Here is a 27,180-nt window from a genome sequence, read left to right on the forward strand (position 1 = left end):
ACAAAACTGAATGATTGTTTCACACGGAAGTAAAAAGAAACAGATGGGGAAAAAACCCAAAAAATATTAACTATGAAGAGCAACAAAAATGTATGGCATAATAACTTTCTATGAACATTTATTTCAAATAGGTTAAATGTAGTTTGAGGTTTCCTCCCTCATTGCCCACTTTCTCCTGTAGGGATATGGTGTGAATTTCCAGACAAGTACTGACAAGTAGTACCAGGCTCTGGTCAGTCTGATCCAATTGACTTGGTATCAACTTCCTGTGCATGGGAAATGCTGTAGCTCATTTCTTTTTTTCGCTCCTGTAATTCACATGTTGCCATTGCCCTCATTCTGTACACCATGTGTATAGTGGGCTGGAGATGATCTTCGAGTGAAACTAAAAATATTGTCTAAGACACAAACAGCAATTACTTTGAGAAATCAACCCACTTCAGGTATTGCCTGGTCCCTTTTATGAGCTAACGATAAGCAGTGATATGAATATGTATTGAACCAGCTGTGTGTATACACAAATGTATCCGCCACTTGATATCTGAAGATTCGACAGTATTTAACGTATTTTCTCTCCACTCCTGTGAGGTGAGAGTAAATTGGGAAGATACGGCACTGAATCCCTCAAGGTGACACTGAAAGCCCACAGCAAAGGGAGGGCATTTCACCTGGCTGTTGCCAGGTCCTGGTTACTAATCTAAGTCCAGCTAAACAATTCCTTAAGATATTACTAAAGGAAAAGGAAGCTTTTAAAAGAGAATGCTGTGAAACCAAAGCAGTGTACTTACAGTATGAAAGCACTTCCAGAACTGGCTATCACCATGATATTTACCTAGAGCAGCTACTTTTTTGTGCATTTCCCATCCTGCCTCACACCACTTTGTCCTGTGTTACTTTTGTTTGCGGACCTGTCCAAATACAAGCCGATGGAATAAGTTCTACCTGCATATACTGCTCTGTCTCTTCCCTCATCACACCTCACCCATACAACACTGCTTCATGCTTCTTGTCCAATTCTTCCCCCATGTTGGATGTCTGAAATCCTCTTTATCTCTGCTTTTTTGCCCAAACTGGTGTCTCTTTCTTTGCCCAGTACATGTAATGATGGAGTCATGCTGCAGCGCGAGAAATTTAGTTTAAATACCAAGAAATATTTTGCAGCAGTGAATATAGTACTACATGTAAAATGTAAAAATTTCTGCCATCTCTGAGAGTGTAATTATGGTGTGGTTATTTGTTTCTCGCTTTAATGAAGTCCCAGAACAAATTGCCTCTGATAAGAAAGGTTTAAGTAAAGATGACCATGCAATTCTAAGATATATTTTTCTCCCTCTACATCTTAAACCACAGGGTTGAATTTAGCTCAGCTGCTAAGCTGCTTATGAGAAAATTCACTAACATAGAATGCTTTGGATACAGAAGGAAAAATGGGATTAAAAGGAAAATGAAATTTTGTTTATTAGGGGAGTCTCATTCTCATTTTGCCTTCTTCAAGCAAGGTGCTAATAACACCAAGGTTGTGGGTTTTATCCCTGTATGGGCCATTTACTTATGGTTAGACTTGATGATCCTTGCAGGTCCCTTCCAACTCAGAATATTCTGTCTTCTGGAACTAAAGATTATACTCCTAACATACACTACTAGCAGAAAGAGGCTACCAGAGTACAGAAGATGTCACAGTGAGTGGTTGGATGTAAGTGATGTGAGGCTACACTTTCCAATGGAAGACCCTAGTCTTTACTTCAGAATGACAGAAAGAAAGGGAGAAAAGGAAAAACCCAGTGGTCATCAAGTCAATCCTTACATTACATTAATTCAAGGGTGGCTGAGATGGAGGAAAGTGAGTGAGACAGTGGGCACATGCCTAATAAGAGCAGTCATCAAACTGTTTTATAGATTTAGACTGAAGGGATGCACACTAGAAGTTGTCTCTTGAGAAATGCTGATTTTCTTCTTTTTAATTAAGAAGTGGGTGAAGAAAGTCAACTCAAAGTCGAGACCTCCCTTCACTCTATCTGTTTTGATGAGGGTGGCCCAGGACATGTATGCTCCTAATGTATGCTCCTAGGCAAAACTGATTATAATATATGTGAGCAGGGTTCTCAGTCTCGAGAGACAAAACTCATTCATATGCAATACTGCAGAAGAGCCTTCCTTAGGCAAACCAAAAATGTTTACATTCTCTGTCTTTGGCAGCTATTCCCGTTATAGCAGTTTGTCTATCACACACAAGTGTGAAGTGGTAGGCAAGAAGGCTGAGACTGCTAATGGACTGATGCTCATTCCCTTCCTAACAGGATCTTTAGGGGACATGGCAAGCATATATGTGCACTAAGGGAAGTTTTGTAGGTGAGCCTATCACAGCAAGTTACTTGTGCTTTAGGTTCAGGCTCCAAGCTAAGGAGGCAGTGTGAAAAAGCAGAGTAGGGATGGATGCTGGTAATCCACAGCTGAAATGTGAAATGATGGTCATTTTTCAAAAGACAGACATGATGGTTTGATCACTTTTTAAAGCCCATTACTGGCTCTATTACACACAGGAGGACAAAAAAAAATATTGTCTTAGAAGATCAGAGTGGAAAAAGAAAAAGTTTGGTAAGGGAAGGGCTATTTTTCACTACTGGCATAACACTGAACTGAACGTTGTGGCTTGGTAAGAGCTCTCCAGTGCATACAATTCAACAAATATTTCAGGTAAAATTCCATCTGGCCATCTGTGTCACCTCTTTACCTTCTTCTGGCTTCCAAACTGACTTTATAGAATAAAATGTGAAGGGATTATAAAATCACTCTGAAATTATCTACTGAATATACAAAGAGAATTTCACAGATTTCATCTCTCTATCAAAACAAAGAAAAGGTTTCATAAATTATATTAGCATAAAAGGTCTCCTAGAGCAGAGATGGTGATGTTTTTTTCCCATCTGCAAGTATGAAGAGAACATACAACATTTGCACTTTGACCCAGTTTATAAGGAATCCACTTTTTTTGTGTGTATGATTGTTGTTTCAAATCGATGTTGTTCTCTTATGACTGTTCCATCTCTTTGACATTCAAATCAGGTTGGACTTCATAGAGTCCTATGCAAGTTTTTGCTAAAAAAAAAAAAAGATGGCAAGGATGCAAATTGAAGCTGAGTCATTGCTGTCAGTGTTCAAGAGGCTGGAAAAGACTTGGGGATGACAGAACACATGATATTCATATATGCTGAAAGCTGCAGATATTCCTTGTTAATGAATGAGCTGATGATTCTCTGTGTGAAGAGCTTGCTGCATTAGCTCAGCACCAGATATGTATCTGTTACACCATTTTTTGTTAAATCACAAGCCCTCTTTAAAGTCTAGGGCTAATTGATTCTCTTTGTCTGGTAACCTCACAAGGAGGAAGAAGATTGACAGTTTGCTGCTTTAATGTCGACTCTTCTGCTTCTATCCTGCAGAGGTCCTTCATCTCTACCCCTGCACTTTCTCACCTTTCCAAATTACCAGTCTGTCATCTGCCCACACTTCATTAGCAGCAAAAACTCTAATGCTGAGGAATTATCCATTCTTGACTAGACAAGTATATATGAAGAAGCCATTTGGCAAAAAGGCCATCTTTATGTCCTGGACCTGTCAAGTACTCGTCATAATTCAACCCTTGATCATAACAGGGGCTTTTTGATGCTGCAGTGCAAATAAACACTAACAAAATGACAGAGGTGCTACTGCAGAGGACAGGCATCTTGTGTGAAAAGAATACAGGTGTCCTCCCAAGTGATTTCAAGAACAAATTGCTACCAATAGTAGTCTATAAGACAGCTTTACTGAAGGAAATAATTTTCATGGAAAGTATTTGGTGCAGCTCAAAGGAGGAAATTTAATGCAGTTTTAGTGCTCAAAGATGAGAGGTTTATGGAAATTTCAAAACAGTAGTAATTTAATTCCTAGATAAAGAAATGTTTCATGAAAAATCTAAATTAAAACCAAAGCTTTTGAGTGACTATTGTTGTTTGGGGTCCACAAGTCCCTCTTATTTGTTTTAATTACCATTTAGAGCAAAACCTCTAAACTAGTAATTAAACTGCCAATTAAACCAATGATACATGTAGTATACAACTCAAGTTTTTTCCAAGTATAATATTCTACAACACTATTACCCTTCAACAGTCACAAAGAAACATTTAAACAAAAAAAGCAATAGCAATTCAACTAACTTCCACAGTTATTTCACTCCCACCCTCTCAGTTGTTAACATCCAAATATTCTATATCATCTATATTGGGACTGGCGGCTGTAAAAATTGCTGCCATCTCTGAGAATGCAATCATGGTGTGGTTATTTGTTTTCACTTTAATGAAATGCCTTCATTTGCTCTTCAGAGCTACAATGAAGGTTTTACTCAAAGATGAACCTGAGATTGTGGCTGTTTCCTCTCAGTGCAATTGACCCTATGTATGTAACTCAAGAGTGTTTGTGTTTACTGGCACAATCTTGTTAGCTCTGGTAATTAAGCTGATAACACTGACAAATGGATTTCAACCATATGAGCAGGTAAGAATAACTTTCTTCCCCATTGCTACACAGACGAAAGACATAATTTTTTCTCTGTTTTCATTTTTCAGCAGTGGTATTACATGTCATCTATCTCACTACACGCCTTTCACATGCTAAATATCTTGGGCTTAGTTCAGAGTTTTGAATATCATGCCAATTATGCAAATCTTGAGGCTTAAATGTAAGCTTGGTATCCTCTGAAGACAGTGTCTACTTATGAAGTCTTTCTTGCCAATCTCAAGTGCTCCAAATAAACTGCTCCAAGCCTCCTGATAATATTTTCTCTGGAATCAGTTGGCCATATCGTCCTTTTCAAGCTACCAAATGTTAATGTCCAGTCACACTGTGCCCTACAACAGGCAATGTGCACATAACAATTGCCTGTCAGAGAGGCAAATAGAATTGGTTTGATGCCTGGTTATAAGTAATTATTTATAGATGAGATATCATCCATAAAGGAATAGGACATTAGGTTCTTTCTTTTTTAATATGCAAATATAACCTGAGTCATTAACTGGTGTAGTAGGTAAATGCCATCCAATTTTCTCTTCTTAAAAAATTCCCCAAAATGTGTTCTGGGAGCCTTCTGAAACTGTGTTTTGCTGACTCCACTGGATTGCATGTGGAGACTGCCCTATGAATCCACATGAATGTGCAGACCATAGACACCACCAAAGCAGAGGCCACTATTTCCCTTCCAAACAATTAACAAAAGTATTGGATTTAACTTTGATTTGAATAAACCTATATTAATTTAGACATGCATGCAGGTATGAAGAGGTTACATAGTCAGTTTGATGAAGCTTACTTTCTGTTGAATGTACTTTCTTTTTAATCATTTATAAACAAGAAGCAGCAAAGATTTTTTCTCCCCCATAACTTCTATAAGGTGTCTATGAAAGAATTTCATTCCATAAAGAAGCCAATTATATATATATATCACACATATTGTAGCTTTGGAAAGAATAGTGCTTGTTAATTTCTGAAAGTCATTAAATTGCACATTATTTTAATTAAACAACGTAGTCTAACAGGCACTGCAGATGAGACTGGGATGCATTTGAAAATTTTATAGCTCTTCATTCCACATATGCTAGAAATCTTCAGAATCTGGTGAACAGCACAATCCAGATGATCCAGATCAATAAAGAAGCTTTTTATGAGCAGCCGCTGTAGCAAACAGGCACAATGGATTCATAAGACTATGAAAGAATTTTTAATTTGAGGGTATAGTTGAGTTTTAAAAAGTGAAACAAGGATCAGCCAATTTTACTCAGAAGTTGTGAAAATCAGAAATCATAATAAAGGTTTTGATTTTAATCAAAGAACAGAAGCAACATTGAAGTGTTTGGGGAGTTTTACAAACTCAGTTGTGTTAATATCTCCAATATTTTCTGAACATTGTCACACATATTGAAGGGTACATAAATGACTAATTAATTCCTAAAACGTGGACTGCTTTGAAATGAAATGTGGTGAATATTTGCTGCTATTTGATAGCATTGGCTAAAAAAGATGTATATGAAGAAGAACTTACTGAGTACTCTACATTTGGCCATCCCATATTCATCAGGTAAATGCCTTATAAAAATGTAAAACTCCACAGTGGCAGCTACAAAACAAGTGCTTGACTTCTGTTCTCCCTAGTGAGAAATGGATCTCTAGCTGTATTCTTGTAGACATATCTCCATGTTCCCCTCATTATCCTATTCTCTCAGGAAGCCAAGGGAAAAAAAGAAGAAGCAAGCAAAACAGGAGCACTGTGGTTTCTCTGCCTTCTGCTGATGAGCAAGTGAGCAACTGTCCCCTTTGTGACCCACTGCCTACATGGTGCACAGTCATACACACAATTATGGTCCCTCTCTGCTGAAGGGAGAAAAGCCTAATGAAACTTCATCTTAAAGATACTTGGTATACCGAATGGATAAAGGCTACAAAAAGCCTTTGCTGAGAAAGACAGCATTTAAGAATTTCTTGAGCTTGAATCTCACTCTTTACACTGATCATCCAACTTTATTCCGTGGTTGCTCAGGAATATTACAAGAGTGTAATTGTTACAAGTGAAGGAAAAAGAGAACTCCTCTTTCATTGGTGACTGCAATATTCTGAGATCTAATTTCACTTGTATGTCAAAGCTCCAAGGCAGTCTCTTTATCAGCTTTTCCAGACTTGCTCTTCAATTCCCAATTTTGAGTACTCTAGAGAAGGAAGCCAGCAAAATATCAAACTGCCTAGTCAATGTATCCTGTTGAAACAGCCCACTTCCAAACTTCCTATTTGAGTAATAAATCTGTAAGATATTGCCTCTGGCTATTACATATTTTGTATTGTGCTAGCACTATTTATTGGATTCTTTTTCTACTGCTTTAAAAATGGTGTGTATATGCAATGCAAAGCCATGAAGAAACAAACCCAAAACCTCAGAAAGGACTACTGTCCTGAATAAAATATTTATTTTAGGACGAAGAATTCATTGTGAACATGCTTAAATTAAAGTACAACTGCAAACTCAAGTTAAGACAAGAGAAAAACATACCTGTGAAAAGCCAAGCACTTGTCCATTTTCATCGAGCACATTAAAATTAATGATTGGACCTTGGACATCAGGATTGCTGAAATCTGTGTCACTGTAAATACGTACTACAGGAGCCCCATTGGCATATTTTAAGTTAGACAGCACAGTGTAGGTGTAGTGAGCTAATGCAAAGGTATGTTGTTTTATTTTCTCCATTCCACCTGCAAAAGAAAAGTGCACATACATGTCAGGTGCATTATTTTTAAGGCAATGTAAAAAAAGGATGATTTTTCAGAATGGCATGGTGTGAGGCAATTAGAACAAAATTGATAGTTTCGTGTTTCTTTAAATGCATATACAATTTTCAAATGTTTCTTTCCTCATGTAGAAGTTTCAGAAGTAGTGTTGCACCAAGGATTTATCTATAGTTAATCCACTGTAGAAAGCTAAAGTTTCACAGAAACAGTTCACAGGACTTACAAGATTTATACTTTATACATAAAACTAAGATATTCTGGTACAAATAAATAGAAAAACAAGTTTTTCTCCAGATCTAACTCTGGAAATCATGGGAACACAGCACAGAAAGCAAACTGTTATGTCTGAGATAAAAATAATAAAATTCTAAATGTAATGACAAAATAAAAATGTCATTTTACAAGGAATTTACTTGAATAATGAAGAATTATTCTTCCAAGACTTCTTTCTATAGAAGAAAAAGGGCATAATGAATTCTTCATTGACTACACTCATGCAATCTCGGGGCTCAAGAGAAACTTTACAGACAAGCTTTCACAGAACTTGGCCTGGGAAAAGCATAAAGAGTAATTTTTTGTCTCTTTTTGCCACACTGTGTAGTTTGGAAAAGAGAACTGCAGTGAATTCCTGATAGATGAAGATCTCTTCAACATCTCTGCTCTTTGCTAGATGTCCCTATTGAAGGAGCTTCCATTATTCACACTGTGCACTGCACTGTGGTGAGTCTACGTCATGTGGAAAGAATAAAAACGTAGGTAAAGAGGTGAAGAATCCTTAAAGGTAAAGAAGCAGCAAAGATCTCTTGAAGTAGCAGAGTATTTTTTGTCTGGGTTTTAGACCCAGAGTGTTTTCTGTAATGCTGAGTATCCTATTTGAGGCTCATGAGCATGTTTCGCATTTTATTTTACCTTTTTTATTAATCTTTGTAACTACGAATCTCACACTTACTTTTGTGCATATTACTTTTATATCTGCGTATCTGGAAAGTTACACACTTGAAAATTTAAAATCTTGTTGACTTTTGTGCCTTTATTCATAAAAAGTCTGTGTCATTTATGAATGTATATGAAGTAAAAAAATAAGATCTATTTCTCTTGACACCAAGAAGAACTGCAGCTGCTATTTCAGTATTTTTTTGAGTTTCTCTATTTATGTGCTATCTCCTACAGATAAGCTGGGAGAATATACATTAAAATCATAGTAACAGATTAGGTATAAGGTGGAAGCACATTTTTTTGGTGCTGAAGAATAGTAAAGAGAAATAAGATATTTAATGAGATACTAACATGCAAAGCACTTGCAAGGAAGCATGCAAGAAGCTAATCAGTGCAATTTCTAGATGTCAGCCACAGTAAACTTGATAAGCATCTCTAGAACATTTTGGTCTGAAAGATGATTTGTATTTTCAGAGTCTCTGAGAAGAAAAGATTGACTAGTCAGAAATGTCTAGTCATTGTTGGGTAGAAGTTAAGAGTCTTGAAACAGCAAAAAAGAAAACCAAAACCACACACACACAAAAAGTTATTTCTGAGCATTTGCCAGAAAGTAGTTGTCTTAAGAGAAGTGACTGCCTTGTCAGCTTCTGAGATGTGTCTAATCTCCTGATTCAGAGCTTTTCCAAACTGACAGGAATCTTTTAACAGAAGATTAAACTACTGTCCTTGTGCCTGGTTGAAGAAATCACTTATTCAGAATTTTCAGTCACTCATTCACAGCAATCATCCCTGCTATCATTTCTATATTGTTTTCAGCTATTTTCCTTTAAAGTTTCTTAATCACATTTCCTTGTTCATTAGCGAAAAGCTGATGAGCCTTCTAATTATTTATTCTGACAAATCCAAATGCAATAGCCTGCAGTTGCTTTCCTGCCCCGTGATTGGAGAAAGGAAGCTGTGTTGCCAGGGTCCCAAATTTTTAAGTAGCAGAATAGGTGGTAATTAGGTCTGATGTCACAGAAAACCTCGTGGAAAAACTGCCAACAATCTGAAATTTATTCTGTCAGAAAAAGGGATAAATTCAGAAAATAGCTGTGATTTATTTTTATTTTGTTCAACAAAATTATCTGTACTGTGTATTATATAAATCCAGTGCTTACCTCATCTCCCTTCTAGGAGTAAGAAGGAAGGGAAAATAAAAGCCATAACAAATCTCTGTTTGAGAATAAAAATAGTAACACATCATAAGCCTTTTGTAAGACTTGCAGTCTAGAGAAATCATCAATACTTCACCTCAAGAACGTGCTAGGAAGGACTCAAGTGCCCTGACTTCTTCTCAGTTTAGGTTTTTTATTCCCTATAGCTGCATTATTTCATTACGGGGAATTGCATCTAGTTGCTCCTAAAAATTATTTAAAAATCAGGAACAATTTATGCATTCTGTAATTTGGATCCAAATTAATCCTGTGTCTAAATTACATCAGGTGAAACCTATCTAATACCATCCACAGTATTTACGTGTGTAATGTGTGTAGGAACACGTTCGGCACAGAGAATGCTCACAGTCCACAACCTGCACTCTTTAATAACTTCATGGTAAACTTTTTGAGCAGAAGAGATTGACAAAGCAAGCTCCAACTTACTTTTGTGTACAAACCTCCTTGCCAAAGTATTCTAGCAAACCTGTGGAGATGTTGTTACACCTCATATTGCTGATGTATGTTTGCACAGTACAGCATTCCGATAGGTCAGCACCATCTCAGACCTGTCATGCCAAATTATACCTCAGACTGGGTATTTTTATGGAAACTAATACTGTTCAAGTATGGAAAATTCAGAATGCCACTGTACTGGATAACCCACAGATAAATTTATAGTGTCAGCTCTTCCACAGGAATTGTTTGTATGCATATGTCTCTCCATAGAGACTGTGGGACAGTTAAGTCATATGGAAGAGGAGGAGAAGTTATGCCACACTTAAAAGAGCATACAAACTGTGTGCATTCAAAGTATTCACAATTGTCATCATGGTGCAGGAAACCCACCGCTTGTCTTGCCTGCTGATAACATCTTGTATTTGCATTACCTCTGTCTTGATAGCTGCTTGTTCTGTGCAAAATAGAATAAGATTTTTTTCCAGTGGAATTTTATCTAATCAGATAAGTCTGAGATTTACAGATGTCCAATAAATATTCAGTAAAGAATGATTCTGAGTTAGCATGGACCTGGTTTTGCATTACATAATGGCACACATGTAATGGCATATTGTCTCCTCTCCAGAAGAACGACGATTTCAGCAGCCCAAACATTCAAATGTTAGCTCTTCCTGAAAGAGCTGTAGACAAAGAGGCATATATCAACACCTATAAAAGATTTTGAATAAATAGATTAAGATAAAGCAGAGACTGAAAGGAGCCTCTAAGAATGAAAGATCTGGTGCTTAAGGTTTTCAGGTTGTACTCAGAAACCTCTGTGATCTGCATTCAAATACATTTTTGTCTCTCTTCTTCTGAGAAGCTAAATAGTGGAGATAAGGAAGAAGAGAGATATAAAAGAAATACACAGTTATTGTTCTAACTCAGTGTGAAAAAGCTACAGAAACTGAGGTTTAAGGGCAACAAATTCTCTATCACTCCAGTAAATCCAAGCTCACATATATGTTTGGATAAGAGAAAGATCAAAGTGATTCACTATCTGTCAGCATCACCTAATACATAGCAACGAGGCAGAGAAATAATGAGCTGAAATCTCAGCAAACCAATCAGCACGGAGTGAAACTATGATGTAGCCACCTTCTACTGAATCCCAAATGAGACAGATCACCATGCAGGACCGGTGACTCAATGTACTAATGAAGCCATGGAACCTGGAAACCCTGTCAAACATTTGGAGTCCTTCCTCCAAGAAGCGTACATTAAAATTAATTTCTGAGCTTTTTTTTGGTGTTCTTTTCTGCATAGAACTGGATGTCTCTGACTAAGGTCTGTCACTTATTTAGTGTTATTTTTCCCACTACAAAAACGTTTTGAGGATGAACTTGGTAATGGTAATTTTTGGCAAATTTGAGTGTTTCAGCTTTGAACCACATTAAACAATGTATTCTAACTACTGCTATTCTTTAGCACTCCTGTTTTAAACAAAATGCTGCAAACATGAAAATGAAATATTCTTAAGATGATCCAACTCCCTGCCCCCAAAGTACAACCCTGAAATGTTAAAAATAGAATACAAGAAAAGAAAATGAAGAGAAGAAAATACAATCAATCAGCTTGGTAGAGCTTCTACATTTATCAAAAAGAATATTAAATATACCCACTCCTGGTGAGTTTTTCTGCTAAATTATGAGAATAGTTACCCTAAGAAAGACCAAATCTAGCTACTGCCTGTTTCCCAGAGTGAGGAGTAACAGATGCCTAGGGAAAAAAAAATATATGAAAAAGGTATGTAATTTCTCATCAGCTACAATGAAGTAAACAAATACATTTATTAAAAAAAAAATCCCAAGCTATGAAAATGTCCTTATGGGTTGGCTAACAGCAACCAAACAGAACTAAAAAATGAAACAGTTTTTAAAACAGAACTAGGGGTAGAAAAGCCACTCAGGGAATTTGAACATTACAATTAACACATTTCCTTGGTGTCAACAGAAAAGAGCTTCTCTAATGTAAGATAACTGAAATATTGGTCATAACTGTTACCAAAATCTCATTCATTTAATTCAAAATAAACCACTGCAAATGGCTTACCAGCCAATTCATAAAAATATCTATCATTCACACCCACAGAAAAGGCACAAGGCATGGAGAGATTGTAAACCTCTCTTTCACTCTGACTCACATGACCAATTCAATCAACGTGATCTATAAAACGTGTAATAAAAATTGGTTTGGGGAACACAAAATGGGGTGTACCATGACTGTTTCTGCAGCTAAGGTGACTGCATTTGAGAGCAAGAAGGGTAAAATGTGTGTCCCCAGTTGTCATTGGTACTTCTAAAAAATAATGCAGACTTCTTTCTAAAGTTAAGATGTAACAAAAAGAATTACATGAAAAGAAAATTTCGGTTATGAAACTATGGTGTTTTTTTCTCCTGAAAAGTACATAATCAACTGGCAAGAATCAATATCACAAGATCAGTGTCCATAATGAAACTTTAGATGGACTCCTGCAACCTAATTAGGTACTTTCTGTGTGTCCAACATAGAAAGCTGTGTTACACTCTCAACACAACTAAATGCATGCAGAATTCAATGGGTAATAGGGGGACCTTTTACTCTCTCAACACTAATTCTTTGCATAATAGCCTAAATCCTTTTATTCTCCTCCTTCTCCCACACCATCTCAATAGTTTAAGACTGTGGGAAGCAACTGCTTAATCCTCTATTCAGAATGTTATACTGAAACCAAACATGAAACACACATTCAGTGTTTATCTTAATGAACAGAAGGCTCTTTGATGCCCCATCTCCCACTTCTTTAGAGCAGCTAATTCAAGCTCTGTTTTCACACAGCGAGGGGAGTTCGAAGTCTCTGTTCTAAATAAAACGAGCAGCACATTCTGAAAGAAGCAGCTCCTAATTTTCAAACATCAAAATGAGAAATGCTTTGCCTTTTTAAAAAACTTTTTGGGAGTTGCCTGAAAGCAGGGAAGTTGTACGTGCCAGCTGTCTGACTCAATTTTAGTATAAATATTTTAATTACAGGTACAATTCAATTGCAGTTAACTGCTTCTTAGCTTAAAAATATAAGATACATTTAATTTACTATTTGAGGGTATTTCTGTCCATCCTTTCTTTCCTTCCATGTGCCCATGCCATACTCTCAGCAGAGGTAATAATTTCAGGATGACTTTTCAAACCATAAAACAGCAACATAAAAGATGACTGGGGAGTCTCTTTCAAAAAGGCGGAGTGCCTTGCACACCTCATGGAAGCAGCATTCCAGAGTACCTCCAGAGTGCTGGATGACACTAGCCCACAGAGATTTCTGTGAGAGCAGCAGAATCATCCCTAAAAGTACGTATTTATGTGATACTCACATTTTACCTCTAAAGGCTTAATCTCCCAAGGTTTTTCTCAGTCCAGCAGAACAACTTCTGCTTGTGATTCTGTCATCTTAAGGACGCAATGCAAGAGAAGCTTGTACTATAAAAGCACATGAATTCTCCTGGCAGCTGTTAGACACCTGAATGTTACATCCAGGCCTGTTTTCTGCTATATTATGAAATGTCTCTGTCCTTTGTTCAATGGAGCCTGCTGTACACAATTCCTTGAAGTCAGCATGTGGAAGCTTAACTGCTGCTTGTTCCCTGCAATTTTTAACTCTCCACAATTAGTCTGCTAATACAAGGCAGAGCATAAAGATCTTTCTTTGTCTCACAACTATATCATGGGAAGTTAGAAAATGTAAGATGAGGCAGGAAGTCTTATGTTTTCAAGCCAGTAAGACTAATTTGACCCTGATTTTGCATGAACACCTATTTATTAATTTTTAACTTATTTGAAACAGGAGCAACTTTCTAACCACTATAACATAGCTGGAGGAGAACCTTTGTCATCTGCTCAGCTGAACTGATTCCATCATCAGATCTGCAGTAAAGCTGAGTTCTTCCAAAAAATAACTTTTCTATAAAACCCAGCCACCAGTGCTACTTGATAGTATCATGATTTTCTAACATCTCCACAGTTTTGTGTGTTGTTTTCATTTTCCCCTGACGGGAGGTGCAGACCAATGGATACAAACAACTTGCACCAAAAATAAACTGAATATAAAGGTAAATCCATATTTTTTTTTTTTTTTGGTGGGGGGGGGTGGGGGAGGAAATTTTTCCTTCAGCATCAAGAGAACCCTTTAAAATATTCTGAAAACCCTAACAGCTTCCTTCTTTTCCTTCCTAAGATGACAGATCTCAATCTAAAGCCTTTCTAGGATGTAAATCAGCTCTGCTTCAAGGCACACCCTGCCTGCATTAGGTGAAGAAGAATGGCTAATGCTGAGCCCAGAACTCACACTTCAGTAGTACCCACCTACCTTCCTATAGGTTTTGTATTAGCAAAACATTTAACATAACATTTTTGGAATCTCTCTGTTTGTGAAATACTTTGATGTCCACTGCAGCATATTGATCTGCAGTACAGCTTTTTCCTTACACATAATTTTGGTTGGACAACTTTCCTCTTTTTCTCTGACAATCTCTGAAACAAGGCTTTTCCTGCCAATATATTAAGTGGTGGGATGCTCCATTTCTGCTCTTCTGCAGCCTTTGTATCCTGCTCTTTCTAAGGCTCCACAGAACTTTCCCATCACAGCAATACAGAAAATACCACAAGTTTATTTAATTAAACCAAGAATCACAATACACTGAAAGAAAAGTTTCCAGAGAACAAGTCTTAAAGCATGATGCTGAACAGTGATGGAACAAGAAAAAAAAAAATCAATTTCCCCATTCTCTATTTGTAACATTCAGGAATACAGGGAATTATTAAAATAATTTCTATCCTTTTTATGAAAAGAACAATATTTTTCTTAGTGAAATTTTGGATTTATTGATATTAATAATTTTAATAGCCTTAAAGGATGCTTTGCTATTTGTTTTGCATTCTCAGACTACTACTTAGTACTGCTGGTACTGTAATAACAACAACAACAACAACAACAACAACAACAACAACAACAACAACAATAATAATAATAATAATAATAATAATAATAATAATAATAATAATAGCTACCATGGAAGGAAGGGTTCATTAATGAAACAATGGTAATAAAGCATATAAAATTTATTATAAAAACTGCCTTGAAATTTCTCTGATTTGATGTCTTAATCATTGGGAAGCATGCAGTCAATATTGAGAAGTGCTCTGAATTCTTGAACTTCATGCTAAACTGAATTGTGTCAGGGCTTTTCCCAGGCTCTTAAACCAGGCTAATGTTGTTTTAACAATTATCTAAACTAACATCACAAGAGAGACCTATAGCTAACATACAATCTGCCCTGAAGTCACAGCGTGAAGTCTGCTTTACATCAGTCACTGTCCTTTTGAGGACCAAAAGGTGACCCACGGACACACCTTCCCCCCTGTGGCTGTCTTTTCTGACTGGACGTGGCAGGCTCAGAAGTACCTCTTGAAGTTCATTGCTGAGTTTGTGAGACGTGTGAACACACAAAACATTCCATAGCTAGTGAAAGGAAAAACTGAGAGCAAAAAGTGGCTACTTTGGCACAGTGTTCCACACTCTCAACACACAGGTTTCAGCAATGATGTTATAGGTCCAGCCTCACTTCTCAAGACTTCATGTAATAAAAGTGAGATGCCAGTGCTTCTTACAGTATAGCCATTGCTGGGGGATGCTCAGCAATCACTCCTGTGAAACAGCACCAGGCTTCTTTATAAGCAGAATGTCCTGCAGTGTTGGCTGGGATAAATTAACTTCTGGGAGGGTTTTATTACACTGTTCATTCCTCTGAGCTTCTGAAACCCACTGCACCTAGAGGATTGTGTGGTCCCTGTCAAGGGGCTGATGAGCAATAAGAAAGTGTGCTGGATTAAGACTGAACATTTGTAATTTTGCAAGCATGGAATAGGTATTTTACTCAATTGTAAGTTCAATGAGCAGATCTACTAAACAGAAGACTAGAAGAGAAAACTGAGGTAGATAATGTTGACATTATACAGTAATTTATTGCAGTTTTTGCTTCCTTATAAAGATTGTTGGTAGTGTGCTTCTGAAAAAAATAACCACTCTTAGCCTTATATCAGCTTCAATAAACTGTAAAGCCATAAATCAGTCAAAACCCATACTTCAGATTCAGTTCAGAAGAGCTGAAGTATTGAAGACATGAGCAATTCCTACGTGCACCACTTGCTGTCTCATGCTGTAAATCAAGCTCCGCAGTGACCTCGGGAACTGCTTCTGAAGACAGACTTGGGCAAGGCTAAAAGAAAACACTGATGTGAGCAAGGCACTGGTGAAGGATGAGTGCTGCCAACACAGAGGGAGCCAGTGACAGGGAAAAGAAGCAAGGCAGCGTGCACTGAGGAGGCCCTGGCCTCTTCCCATGGCAACCCATCACATTATGAGCCCTGCAGAAGGAAGGGAAAAGGAGTAGGGGCTGCTTCAGCTCTGTCAAATGAGGAACTTTGCAGTTAATCTGCAAACAAATAGCTTGAAAAAAGCCATTTTCCTCATCATTTCAGTTTCAAGTATTTTTTACACCAGCAAGGCTTTTGAAATGAAGGTCCAGTTCAAGGCACTGTTCACAAAATTCAATTTTTAGGTAACAAGAAAGAGGCAAAACAGCAAAGGTTCCTTTCCTACAAGGCAGGGATGAAACTACAACACTCATGAGATATGGAAGGGCCCAGATTCACCTATGTCTTCCCTTGAGAGGCTTCACACTCCAGTTTGTCACCACACATAACAATAAAAAAAATCTTTTACTTCCCTGGTTTCTCTGGAGCTCTCAAGTTTTTGGAATGCTTTTCTTAGATTCACCAAAGGGGTAATAGTAGCTAATGCTCTTCATGTTGTTCTATGAGATTCATATTTTAACATGTTAAAGAAGACTACCAGGGCAAATGAAGGAAAACAACAGAAACAACAGCTCTTCTTGTGTTTTTTTTTTTTATTATTATTATTTAGTATTACCTACCATGCATTTCTGTCTTTCTTTTATTCAGTATATTTTACAAAAATATCTACAATGCCTTTATTTGTAAATGGAAATAATCAGGAGAGAATCAATTTAAGGAAATAAAGACACAGATAATCCTTATTACTTTCCTTTCATTCTTGCCCCACCAAGTGCAGTCTTGCTATGACCACAAAAAGAACTTCTTATTTAAAGCATCATGAAAAGAAGGCTCTCAGAAATTACTCACAATGTGTATGGCCATTATGCTTAACAGGCACTGAGTGTTACTACTGCTGGCAAAGAAAGTTGGCACACACTTATCTCCATGACCTCTGGCCAGGCAGAGGTGTTGCACAACACAAGATATGCAAATACCATACTCACAGCAAAGAATCTCTCATTATACCTTAGCCTTGAATTACAAAGCTTGACGAAATATGTTCATATTTTTCCTTTTTTTTTTTCTTCCTTCTTGAAAGATGCTTAACTCAATACATGAGATAACTTGAATGGCTGCAATGGCACACAGGACACCCTTGTAGATAATGCTGTCTTGGTTTGGAGTCTCTAGCTGACCAGTCAGAAGCCCTGGCTTGCAGTTGAAATGACTTAAACCTATTCAAGATTATTATTTAGTCTTTTTCATTTATAGAGCGCAACAGATATTCTTATCTGAATTGAACTAACCAGAATGGCTGTCTCAGGCTGCTCAAGCTTCTAATATTTCTCTTGACTCAAACTCTCTAATATTTTATTGACTCAACCTTTCTGGCCTCACCACAGCTCTGGTGGTCTTACATACCTAGGTGACCGTCCTACAAGAATTCCATCACCCTGCTGAGGTACTTTGCAGGAGAGAGAAGACACCTAATTCAAAGCTGCAGCAAACTTTAGACCAATTAGAAGTGGAGTGACTAATCAAACTGTTTAAACATTTGACTGCAAACCCAACGGGAAAACTTGTATAACTAAGAGGTGTGAATTTAAATGCATGGCAATGCATTTAAAGGCTGCACGTATCAAACATTAGTGTGGCTGGCATTTCATGCAGAACTGGTATATTCATTTACCTCTCCAAAACCCTTCTGCCTTCTTGGATATGGTAGGATAAATATAAAAACAATCAGCCCTGTTTCCTTTTACAAGAACAATAACAGTCCCACAATTTTGTGGGTTCCCATTTGCAAAATCTTTTACTAGTACTCAGTCGCATTTTTTCCATGAAACTTCTCAATAATTTTTGAGAATTCAAGAACAACTTCAATGTTCATTATAAACGGTTTGAATTTACTGAGCAGTTTTCAACAGTGAAATTTTACTAAACTGGTGAGTCCTAAAGGTAACTGCAAGGACATCAACCATAGTGTGCTGTTCTATTCTAGGGTGACAAAAAGTGACACCAGGATCAGATGAAGCATTTATCAGATGATATTAGCTTGGACTGTGATATGGCTTCTCAACCCTTTTCCCTGTCATTTTAATACCTGTTGTAACTCTCACCAGAGAGTCTTCTCCTTTGAGAAGGCATCAATACAAACTATGAAGGGAGGTCAGAAGATGAAGGATGAGCTGACTTTTCATGGCAATGGCAGGCAGCGACCTTGAACTCCCAGGAAAGACAAAGCAGTAGTCACAGCTACACAGCAAGTGCCCCTTCAGCACGCTGCTGAAACTTCAGCAGTTTGGAACTGGCCTGGGAGGTTTTTTGACACCGGTTAGCAATTTTCCTTTTTCTTGTCTTCTCATATAGTTTGACAACCATGCTCTCCAGAGTATGAGGAAGCTTATGTGACATATCTCTTGCTCTCAAGTCTTTGTAACAATATTGTGTTCTGTTCGTTTTTCTTAATTTCTTCCTAGTTATTCTGATATCGAAAATTCCATATAGTGTTGAGAAGTGATAGAAAAGCCTACATTTTGATCTAAAGAGAGACTCTCTAATGTCCCAGAGAGTTCTACTCCCTCACATGCCATCTGAAGATGGAAGTTTCACAGGATTAAAACACCCCTTGTAGAGCTGGAGAACAAATAAATAAATTGATAAGTAAAGAAATGATGGCTCAAGAACTTCTTTCCTTCTCTACATCTGATCATGCAAGAAATAAATAGATTAACATCCAGAAGTTATGATGAATTACAGAATTTTTAGAATTAGTAGAAGCTGTGTTGAAACATTTCACCTATCTTAGACACAGAACAGAAAAGGAAAAAGGATAATACTATAAATTGAAGGGTCAGAAAAATTAGTTTTATGGTCCTGCAGAGACTTGACTCACCTGTAAGGTCAGACCAATCAATCAGTCAAAAAAATAAAAACCTTTCTTTTTGAGGACTTGACAATGTGAGTCCTGCCAAATGTAGTCATTACAGCTCTTTCCTTTTTTCTTTCTTTATCAGAATGATGCTGTCAAGTTCAGTAGGTGATCTAATATAAAGGCTTAGATCCTTCTTTATCAGAGCAGATAACAAGAAGTGTTGGTAACAAGACAGCATGTTGATTATTTCTGACTAAAAGCTGAACCTTGAAGGCTCACTTTGTTCAACAGCCAGAGACAGCAAGTGTAGTCTTTATTTTCTTCTGCAACTCCCAAGCTTTGACTTAAGTCATACCACACTTTCTTGTAACATATAATGAGCTCTGTTACAAAGGATTAATTTGTTTCCCACATCTCATACAGTTCTTTTCCCCCCCTCATTTCCACAGCTCTTTATGGATAATATTCTGGGTATGTGTGATATGTTTGTAATTTTATCTGAAAATATTCTGTAAGACAGAATTTAAACACATCACTATACTGCTCAGCCATTTTGGCTTTTTGGCTATGCTGGTATTACTTTCCTGCAGACTTTGTCTCTTCATCTATAGGCAGGGAAGAGAGGAAGGAGGGTGTCAGGGGCATCAGGCACTTTAATGTCAGCTGCTTGTAAGCCAGGTTAGTCAGTAATGTATTCAGAGCCTATTAAAGCTGACAGGATCTTCCACAGCTGTAAAGCTCTCCTGCAGTAACCTGCAAGAACATTTTTCCATATCCTCTGTGATGCTGAGATGCAGATCCATCCTTCAAAGTGGTTTGAAATTCTTCCATGCTAACTGAATGCACCCCATTGGACTTCATCTCTTTAGTTTTCATATTTCATTTGTAGCAGAGACAGTGAGTATTTGACCCACAGACAGAGGCTGGATCAGCCTGTTTCACACAGCTGCTTGTCAAGCTGACATTTACTCAAAACTCTTCCCATCAGAAGAGAATGATCTATTACTGCCACAAAGTGGCATAATGCCAAGAGACAGATTTTGAGAATTTCTGCTTCCATGAGCAGGAAGATATTATCAAGACTAATTTATGAAAAGGAGAGCAAAATATATCTTTAAAACCACTTAACACAGCCATAAAAATATATTGCTTTTAAATGCCCACGATGTTATTCAATTAATGAATTGGTATCACTACCCTCAATTTAAAAATTCCAATTTATAAGATTCTCAGACTCTATTTTACACCCTTTTTACTCCCATGCTCCCCCTTTTACTCACCTCCAGCTCTTCTAAATTATTAAAGAAAATAATGAATTTCACCAGAACCTGTTGCCACAGGACACCTGTGCTAGGAATAGGGCCTGGGGTCTGCTGCCAGGCCCAGAGACCACCATGACACTGCAGGACTGACACCCTGGTCCTGGGGGGACTGAAGGAGCACAGAGCCCTGGAGTGCCCAGCTCCCAGAAGAGCAGCTCTCTCTCTCAGGAGGCAGCAGTTGGCAGAAGATGCCAATGACAGCCATAGAGATCCTTTTGGAGAACACCAACTCGCAGCCTGCTGAGGGGCTGCCAAGCCTTCAGAGGTGGTGCCAGGAGAAGGATGGGGCAGGACAGAGAGCCCAGTGGTGGGATGAGGCCACACTGAGCTCTCTGGATGCCCAGGCCAGGAATGCCAGCACTGGGGGGCATGCTGTGCCAACGCGGCCACTTTCATCCCATGCCTCTTCCTCCTCCTCTTCCTGCACATGGGCCACGGGCAGCAACATGCAGTGCCTCAGGACAGCCATGGGCAGCCCTTGTCCCCCCAAGGAGGCAGGCTGCTACTGCTCCCAAATACAGAAAACTTGCAGGTACCTAAGCTGAGAAAAAGCATAGTTTTAACTTCCTGAAAGTATTTTTATTATCTCTAAACAGGTGACAGCCACTGCAGGTATAAGAACTATCTTCCTTTCTTTACTCCAGCCTTCAGTCGTCTTTAAATTTCCTAAGCTTTGAAATGAAGATCTTCTTAATACCAGAGAAAGAGGCTTTGCATATGAAACAAATTATTAAACTCACATGAGATGTATCCATTTTGGAAATGAGAGATTGCATGAAAGAGAGACACACTGTGATCTTTTCCTTCTTGTCACTTTCATATTAAAACAAACGCTGTATCATTATTGGGACCGGTTTGTCCAAGGTCACTCAATTGTTCAGCATTTAAAAGCTGGCAGCTCATCACAGGCAGAAGCAGCACATATAATCATTATTGATGCTGGCAGTCTCCACCCTCGCTAATACTACTTGTTCTGTCAGCCAGTGCCTGCTTGTCGCAGGCAAATGGAATTATTCTTTGAACTATGCCTCAGATCTGCAGTTCAAGGGAGCTGTTTGATGCTAGACCACAATTAAGTACCAAATGGTGTCATGCCTATTTCTGAAACAGGCCAGGTCAACAGCTACTGTTCAATTAGGCTCAACTCCTCCCATCCACAGCTCAACATGAATGACATGTCATGTGGTGGGCATCTCTGAGGGGAAGTACCTCACCTCCTCCCATATGTGTGAAATGGCTGAAGAGCTGCCTTCTCCATGCCATTGTAGCCCCCAGAGGGAGCTCTCCCTTGGAAGGCACTGATCTCATCTTCTAGTTTTGGGTGAATGACTCCATTACTCAGCTCCCACTGCGAGGCAGAAATATACAAGCTATAGGAATTCCTGGCTCTAGAGCCTTGCAGAAAATTCCCTCTGCTCTGTAAACTTCAACAACCTTTCCCTCCTTTTATTAATCCTCTTCAAAATTTGTATTTGTAACTGCAACTGTTGAAATTTGACACTATGTAAATGACAATTGTATTTATCAACATGAAACCAGGTATTTGAGTTTTCAGCCCAAAACATTAACTAACTTTAAGTATGATCTTTTTGGAGATGACAAAGAATTCTGTTTAAAACTCCAGATAAATGACTTAATAATACTTTTTAAAATTACTGAATGTTCTTTTCGTTTATGTGTTCAGTTTATGTGTTATTTAGCTCACTAAATATGCCAAAGTGGCAAGCACATCGGGAATGCCACACAGATGATACAGAGAGAGAACAAAATATATACTGATGAACTTATTTGTTTGCTAGCAACTGCTGTTCCATCAAAAAACAAACAAAGAAACAAACAAACAAAAAACCCATGAAGTCCACTTCCTAATGTTAGTAGAACACAGAAAAGCCATCGACTACTAAAATGTTATAGCTATGCTTCTCTTCGCTATCTTGACAATTCAAAATTAGCATTGATCTAAACCACTTTTTACTAAAAACCAATACATAAAACATATATCTGTAAGTATTTTTTTTTGCTGAGGAAAACACTAAAATCCAATAACAGAGATGAAAGCACTTGTTTTGCAAAGATCTGCTGGACTTCTTAAGTGACTTAGCAAGACACTCTTTAAAAAAAAGAATTTGGGAAAGGGACATAAGCATATTTATGTAGATGTACATAAGAAATTTTAAGTTTGATGGAAAAACAGATGTGTATTGTAGATAAAATTTCAATAAGTTTGCTCTAAAATGAAGATATTCTGCTTAAAGAAATTATTGCATCAGCACTAGCCTCTTAAATTGCTTGAAAATAAAAACTTTATTAAGACCTCAAACCTGACAGTAATTAATTAAACATAATTAATAGCTATATGCCTGTAAGAAACTACTTACAGAAAAACCTAGTAAAGTCAAATCTATTTGGCTACCTTTCAGTTACTGTGAAAATCCAGATAGTTTAAGAGAAAATTTTTCCTTTTTAGAGGTTGGAGGCATTTGAGGCTTTCATATGGGATTCTATATCCAGTTCATTTTTCTCTTCTAATTGCTAGTGTATGGTTACAAATGTAATAGAAAAGCTTTTATTTTCTATTAAATCCTTAATAGCTTTTTCAGGAAGGGCTAAACTCTAAATATTTAAGATTAGTTTCTATGATCATTTTTTACTATGCCCATAAAGATCTTACAGGCTCCATCTTCTTCCCTTGCTACCATTCCCATAGATGTAGCACAGATTGATTCTTCTCTGAATGGTACAATGATCTCATGAACCACAAGAATAATCCACTTCCTGATTCTGTGCTCATGGAAATAAATGAGAAATTTTGGTAGCCATTTAAAGTATTCCTGAAGCAGATACATAATCTACATACCTAAATGCCTGTTATTACCCAGTTGCTGATGTCCTTGTCCATCTTCTCAGAAATGCTCCCCAGCAAAGTTAGGATTACTGACTGCAAAAATTTGGGGTTAACCTTAGGAGAAAGATTCAACTTTAGGTAGAAAAAGCAGGTTTCAAGGATCACCTTCTTCAAGCTCAGGAGTGGTCCATCCCAGCAAGCAGGAAACATAGTTAAGGCAGCAGACTTTTATGGATTAACAAGGAGCTAAACTAAACTAAATCACAAGAAGTAGAAAGGTGAAAACAGGAGCAGGTGACCTGGGAGGAACACAGAGCCATGGTTCGAATGTGCATGGATGCAATCAGGAATTAGGTAAGGAATGCAACTGGTAACAAGAGGCATTTCTACAAGCAGAAGCCCCATTGAGAAAGGACACAGAAAAGGGTAAAGGTCTCAGTGTCTTCTGTGGCACATTTTTTACTGGTGAGCCTGGCCTTTGGGAATCCCAGGCCCTCAGAGGAAAAGCCTAGTCCAAGGACAACCTACCATCAGTGGAACAGGATCATGTTATGGAACCCTTAAAATAAACTGGACATAAGCAACTCCATGGGCCCTGATGGGATGCTCCCACAAGTGCCAACGGACCTGGTTACTATTGCTTGCAAGGCCAATCCTGATAATCTTTGAAAGATCATGGTGATTGATAGAATTTCCTAAAGACTGGGACTGGAGGAAAGCAAACGTCGTTCCTATTCTCAAGAAGGGCAAGAAGGAAGATTCAAGGAATCTGGTCAGCCTCACCTCAGCCTCAGGGAAGGTGATAAAAGCAAATGAGTCCAGAAATCATTTTCATACATGAAGGACAAGAAGGTGATCAGGAATCGTCATCAAGGATTTACAAAGAGTTTTGCTTAACCAACCTCATAGCCTTCCTCAATGAATGATCAGTTTGGCAAATGAGAGAGGAACAGCAGATGCTGTTTATCTCGACTTTATTAATTTTTGACACTCTCTCCCATAAAATCCTCACAGACAATCTGATGAAGTATAGGTTAGATAAATGGACAATGAAGTGGAACTGAAAAATGGCTTAACTTCCAGGCTCAGAGAGTAGTGGTTAATGGCACAAAGTCCACTCCAGGTGTTGATACTGAGTCCCTTGCCGTTGAAAAACTGTATTAATGGCTTGGACAATTGGGTAGCATGCACACTCAACAAGTTTCCAGATGATACAACTAGTGATTGCAGTGCCAGCCAGAGGGATCTCAACAAGCTGGAGAATTATAAAAAGAAATGCATGAAGCTCAACAAAGAAAAATGCAAAGTCCTGCATTTGAGTAGGAACAAACCCAGGCACCAGAATTGGTCAGGGCCTGACTGGCTGGAAAGCAGCTTTGTTAGAAAAGAGTCTGTGTGTCCCAGTGGACAACAAGCTGATCACCTCATGGCAAAGGAGGTTAATGGTATTCTGGGCTGCATTAATTGAGGTTATCCCTCCCCTCTATTCAGGGCGGTTGAGGTCACCTCTGCAGTGCTGTGTCCAGCCCTAAGCTCCTGTCTTAAGTTGGAAATGGGGGTGTGTATTCTATTCCTATCTTTTAGAGGTGGGGCAGCTCCACAGTCCAAGATGTAGTGGAGTGAGTCTAGTGAAGGATTACAAATACGAATAAGGGACTACACCATCTCTAATATGAGAAGAAGCTGAGAGAGATGGAACTGTTCAGTCTGGAGAATAGATATTTCAGGTGGGGATCTTCTTGATATGCATAAATACCCAAAGGGCAGGTTGTAAAGAAGATGAAGCCAGGGTCTTCTCAGTGGTGTCCAGTGACAAGGACAATGGGCAATGGGCATAAACTGAAAAAGAGGAAATTCCACATCAGAAAAAACTTGCCTGAAAGCATTCAGCCTTGAACTGGGAGAGCTCTTTTTCTTCATTCCATTGAGTAAAACATTTAGTCCCTCTGTGGGCCTAGAAGAGACATATGGACTCATTCAAGCGAAAAGGCCTGCCTATTTATGCTGCTAGTTTAGTTTTTCAGTGATATATTCATTCTTCTCTCATATGGACACAGTGACTAACAGTTTTAATAACCTGTGAGCAGCCAGACTTGATTATGATTCTCTTCATTGTATTATAAAATTCAGTCTCCTTGAAGGGAAAGCAGGGTTTCTACACAACTGCTCAAGAAATGAAATTCCTGTTATATATGAAATTCTAACATATTAAAAAGTAGTTCTGATTTGAATTGCAAATTTAAAATGATGAAATTCCTGTAAAGTGAAAATTTTCAAAAATCACCACAAAGTTAATGCCCATGAACAAACATCTTCTCAGTATTTTATAAACAGGTTTTAAGGAAATAGTTGCTGGAGTTGGTGAAGATGTAGAACTCACTGTCCTAGAGTAGTGTCTTTCCACCAAATATCTTCTGAGTGATGTATCTGAAAAACTGACCGTGTTGGTTAGTTCTGACTTCTGAAAACTTCTAAAGTTAAAAAAATCCACATCTCATTATTATTTGACAGCATTTAACAGGAAGTATAAAAAATAGTATATTTAAAATATAAGAAAATCTATAACAAAATATTTCCACATTTTTCTTATACAAGATCAATGACATTTCTTTAAAAAGAAAAACAAACCCAAAAGCTCAGAAATGGCACATTTCCAAGAAGGGTTTATATGTCATAAAAATTAAATGTTAAAGAATAATTTGGTCAGTAAATACATTGCTGTCCAATACATCTGCAAGCAAAGGCTGTATCAATGTCATCAAGGAGCTTTACAGAGGACTCATCTCCTTCTAGAGTTACTTTTCTGAGATTTGGTAGACTCTTAGTTGGCCTCAACACGCAAACAGAAGGACAATCAGTTTCAGGATTTAACAGTTGAAGTGATGGTCTACAATTCCTTGGGAATGTGCCTTGTCACAAACCATCATGGGCACTGCTTGAGGGACAAGGAAGACTACTGTCAACTTTTCCTTCCTGACTGCTGTCAAATTTTCTGTAGTCTATGAGGCTCATCAAATAGAAACAAAGCTCATATGTGAGCACATAAGAACTTCATATGAACTTCCTGGGAGGAGGGAATCACTAGTGTAAGACACCAGTTCATAACATTTCATGTGGCCCTTAAGAATTTTCCACATTTACTGGAAGTATAGCTTCAGTGCTCAGAGGTTGCTTGGACACCTGAATTCATTATTGCTGACTTAAAGGGGAAGGTTTATAAAGGGATTTCTGGAGGAAAACATTTGTAGGTCCCGTTAAAGCCAGGAAAAAAAAATCTGAGGCTAATAAAACTTCCTTTTCAGAGGAGTCCTCCCCTATGGTGAACTATAGAGTACCATCTCTATTTTCTGGTTAAATCTTCTGGTAAAATCTTCAAATCTTCTCATAAAGATCTGTGGGCTATAGATAAGGATAAGGATATAAACTATGCTAGCTCCAAGGCTATACAAGTTGTAATAAATCCTGCACAGCCTCAAAATAAAGGTGTCCTAATATCTTTTTTTTTTTTTTTTTTTACTTTCATATGCTTTAAATTCAATACTAAGCACAGGTCATCCAGACTTGCATTCCACCTGCATCAGCACATCAGCTCATGAAACCCATCCTGAGGTTTGTTATTTGGTTTGTTATTCATACATTCATTTACTCAAATAAGTAGTAATGTATTCAAAGTATCATGAAACCTTGGTGTTGAACAGGCTTAATTAAGATTTGAATACCCGATTAATTTAACATTATTTGGAGGATGCTGTTATAATTTACCTGCAATAGTATAGTATGGTAAATTCAAAAATTTCTGCTACTGCTAATCAAGTTACATAAATATACTAATAATTAATAAGACCAGAGGAAAAGAAACCCAACAGTAAGAACAGC

General features: G+C 37.8%; 1 protein-coding gene across 1 annotated transcript in view; it reads right to left on the reverse strand.

Moving 5' to 3' along the window:
- Nucleotides 1–27,180, reverse strand: part of MOCOS (molybdenum cofactor sulfurase) — a 212,404-nt gene that overhangs the window by 45,792 nt on the left and 139,432 nt on the right. The window contains exon 6 of the mRNA XM_038126791.1: nt 7,073–7,272. Coding sequence (XP_037982719.1) covers nt 7,073–7,272 — 200 coding nt within the window. The remainder of the gene's footprint in view (nt 1–7,072; nt 7,273–27,180) is intronic.

This window comes from Motacilla alba, chromosome 2 (genome assembly GCF_015832195.1).
Source record: "Motacilla alba alba isolate MOTALB_02 chromosome 2, Motacilla_alba_V1.0_pri, whole genome shotgun sequence".
NCBI lineage: Eukaryota > Metazoa > Chordata > Aves > Passeriformes > Motacillidae > Motacilla > Motacilla alba.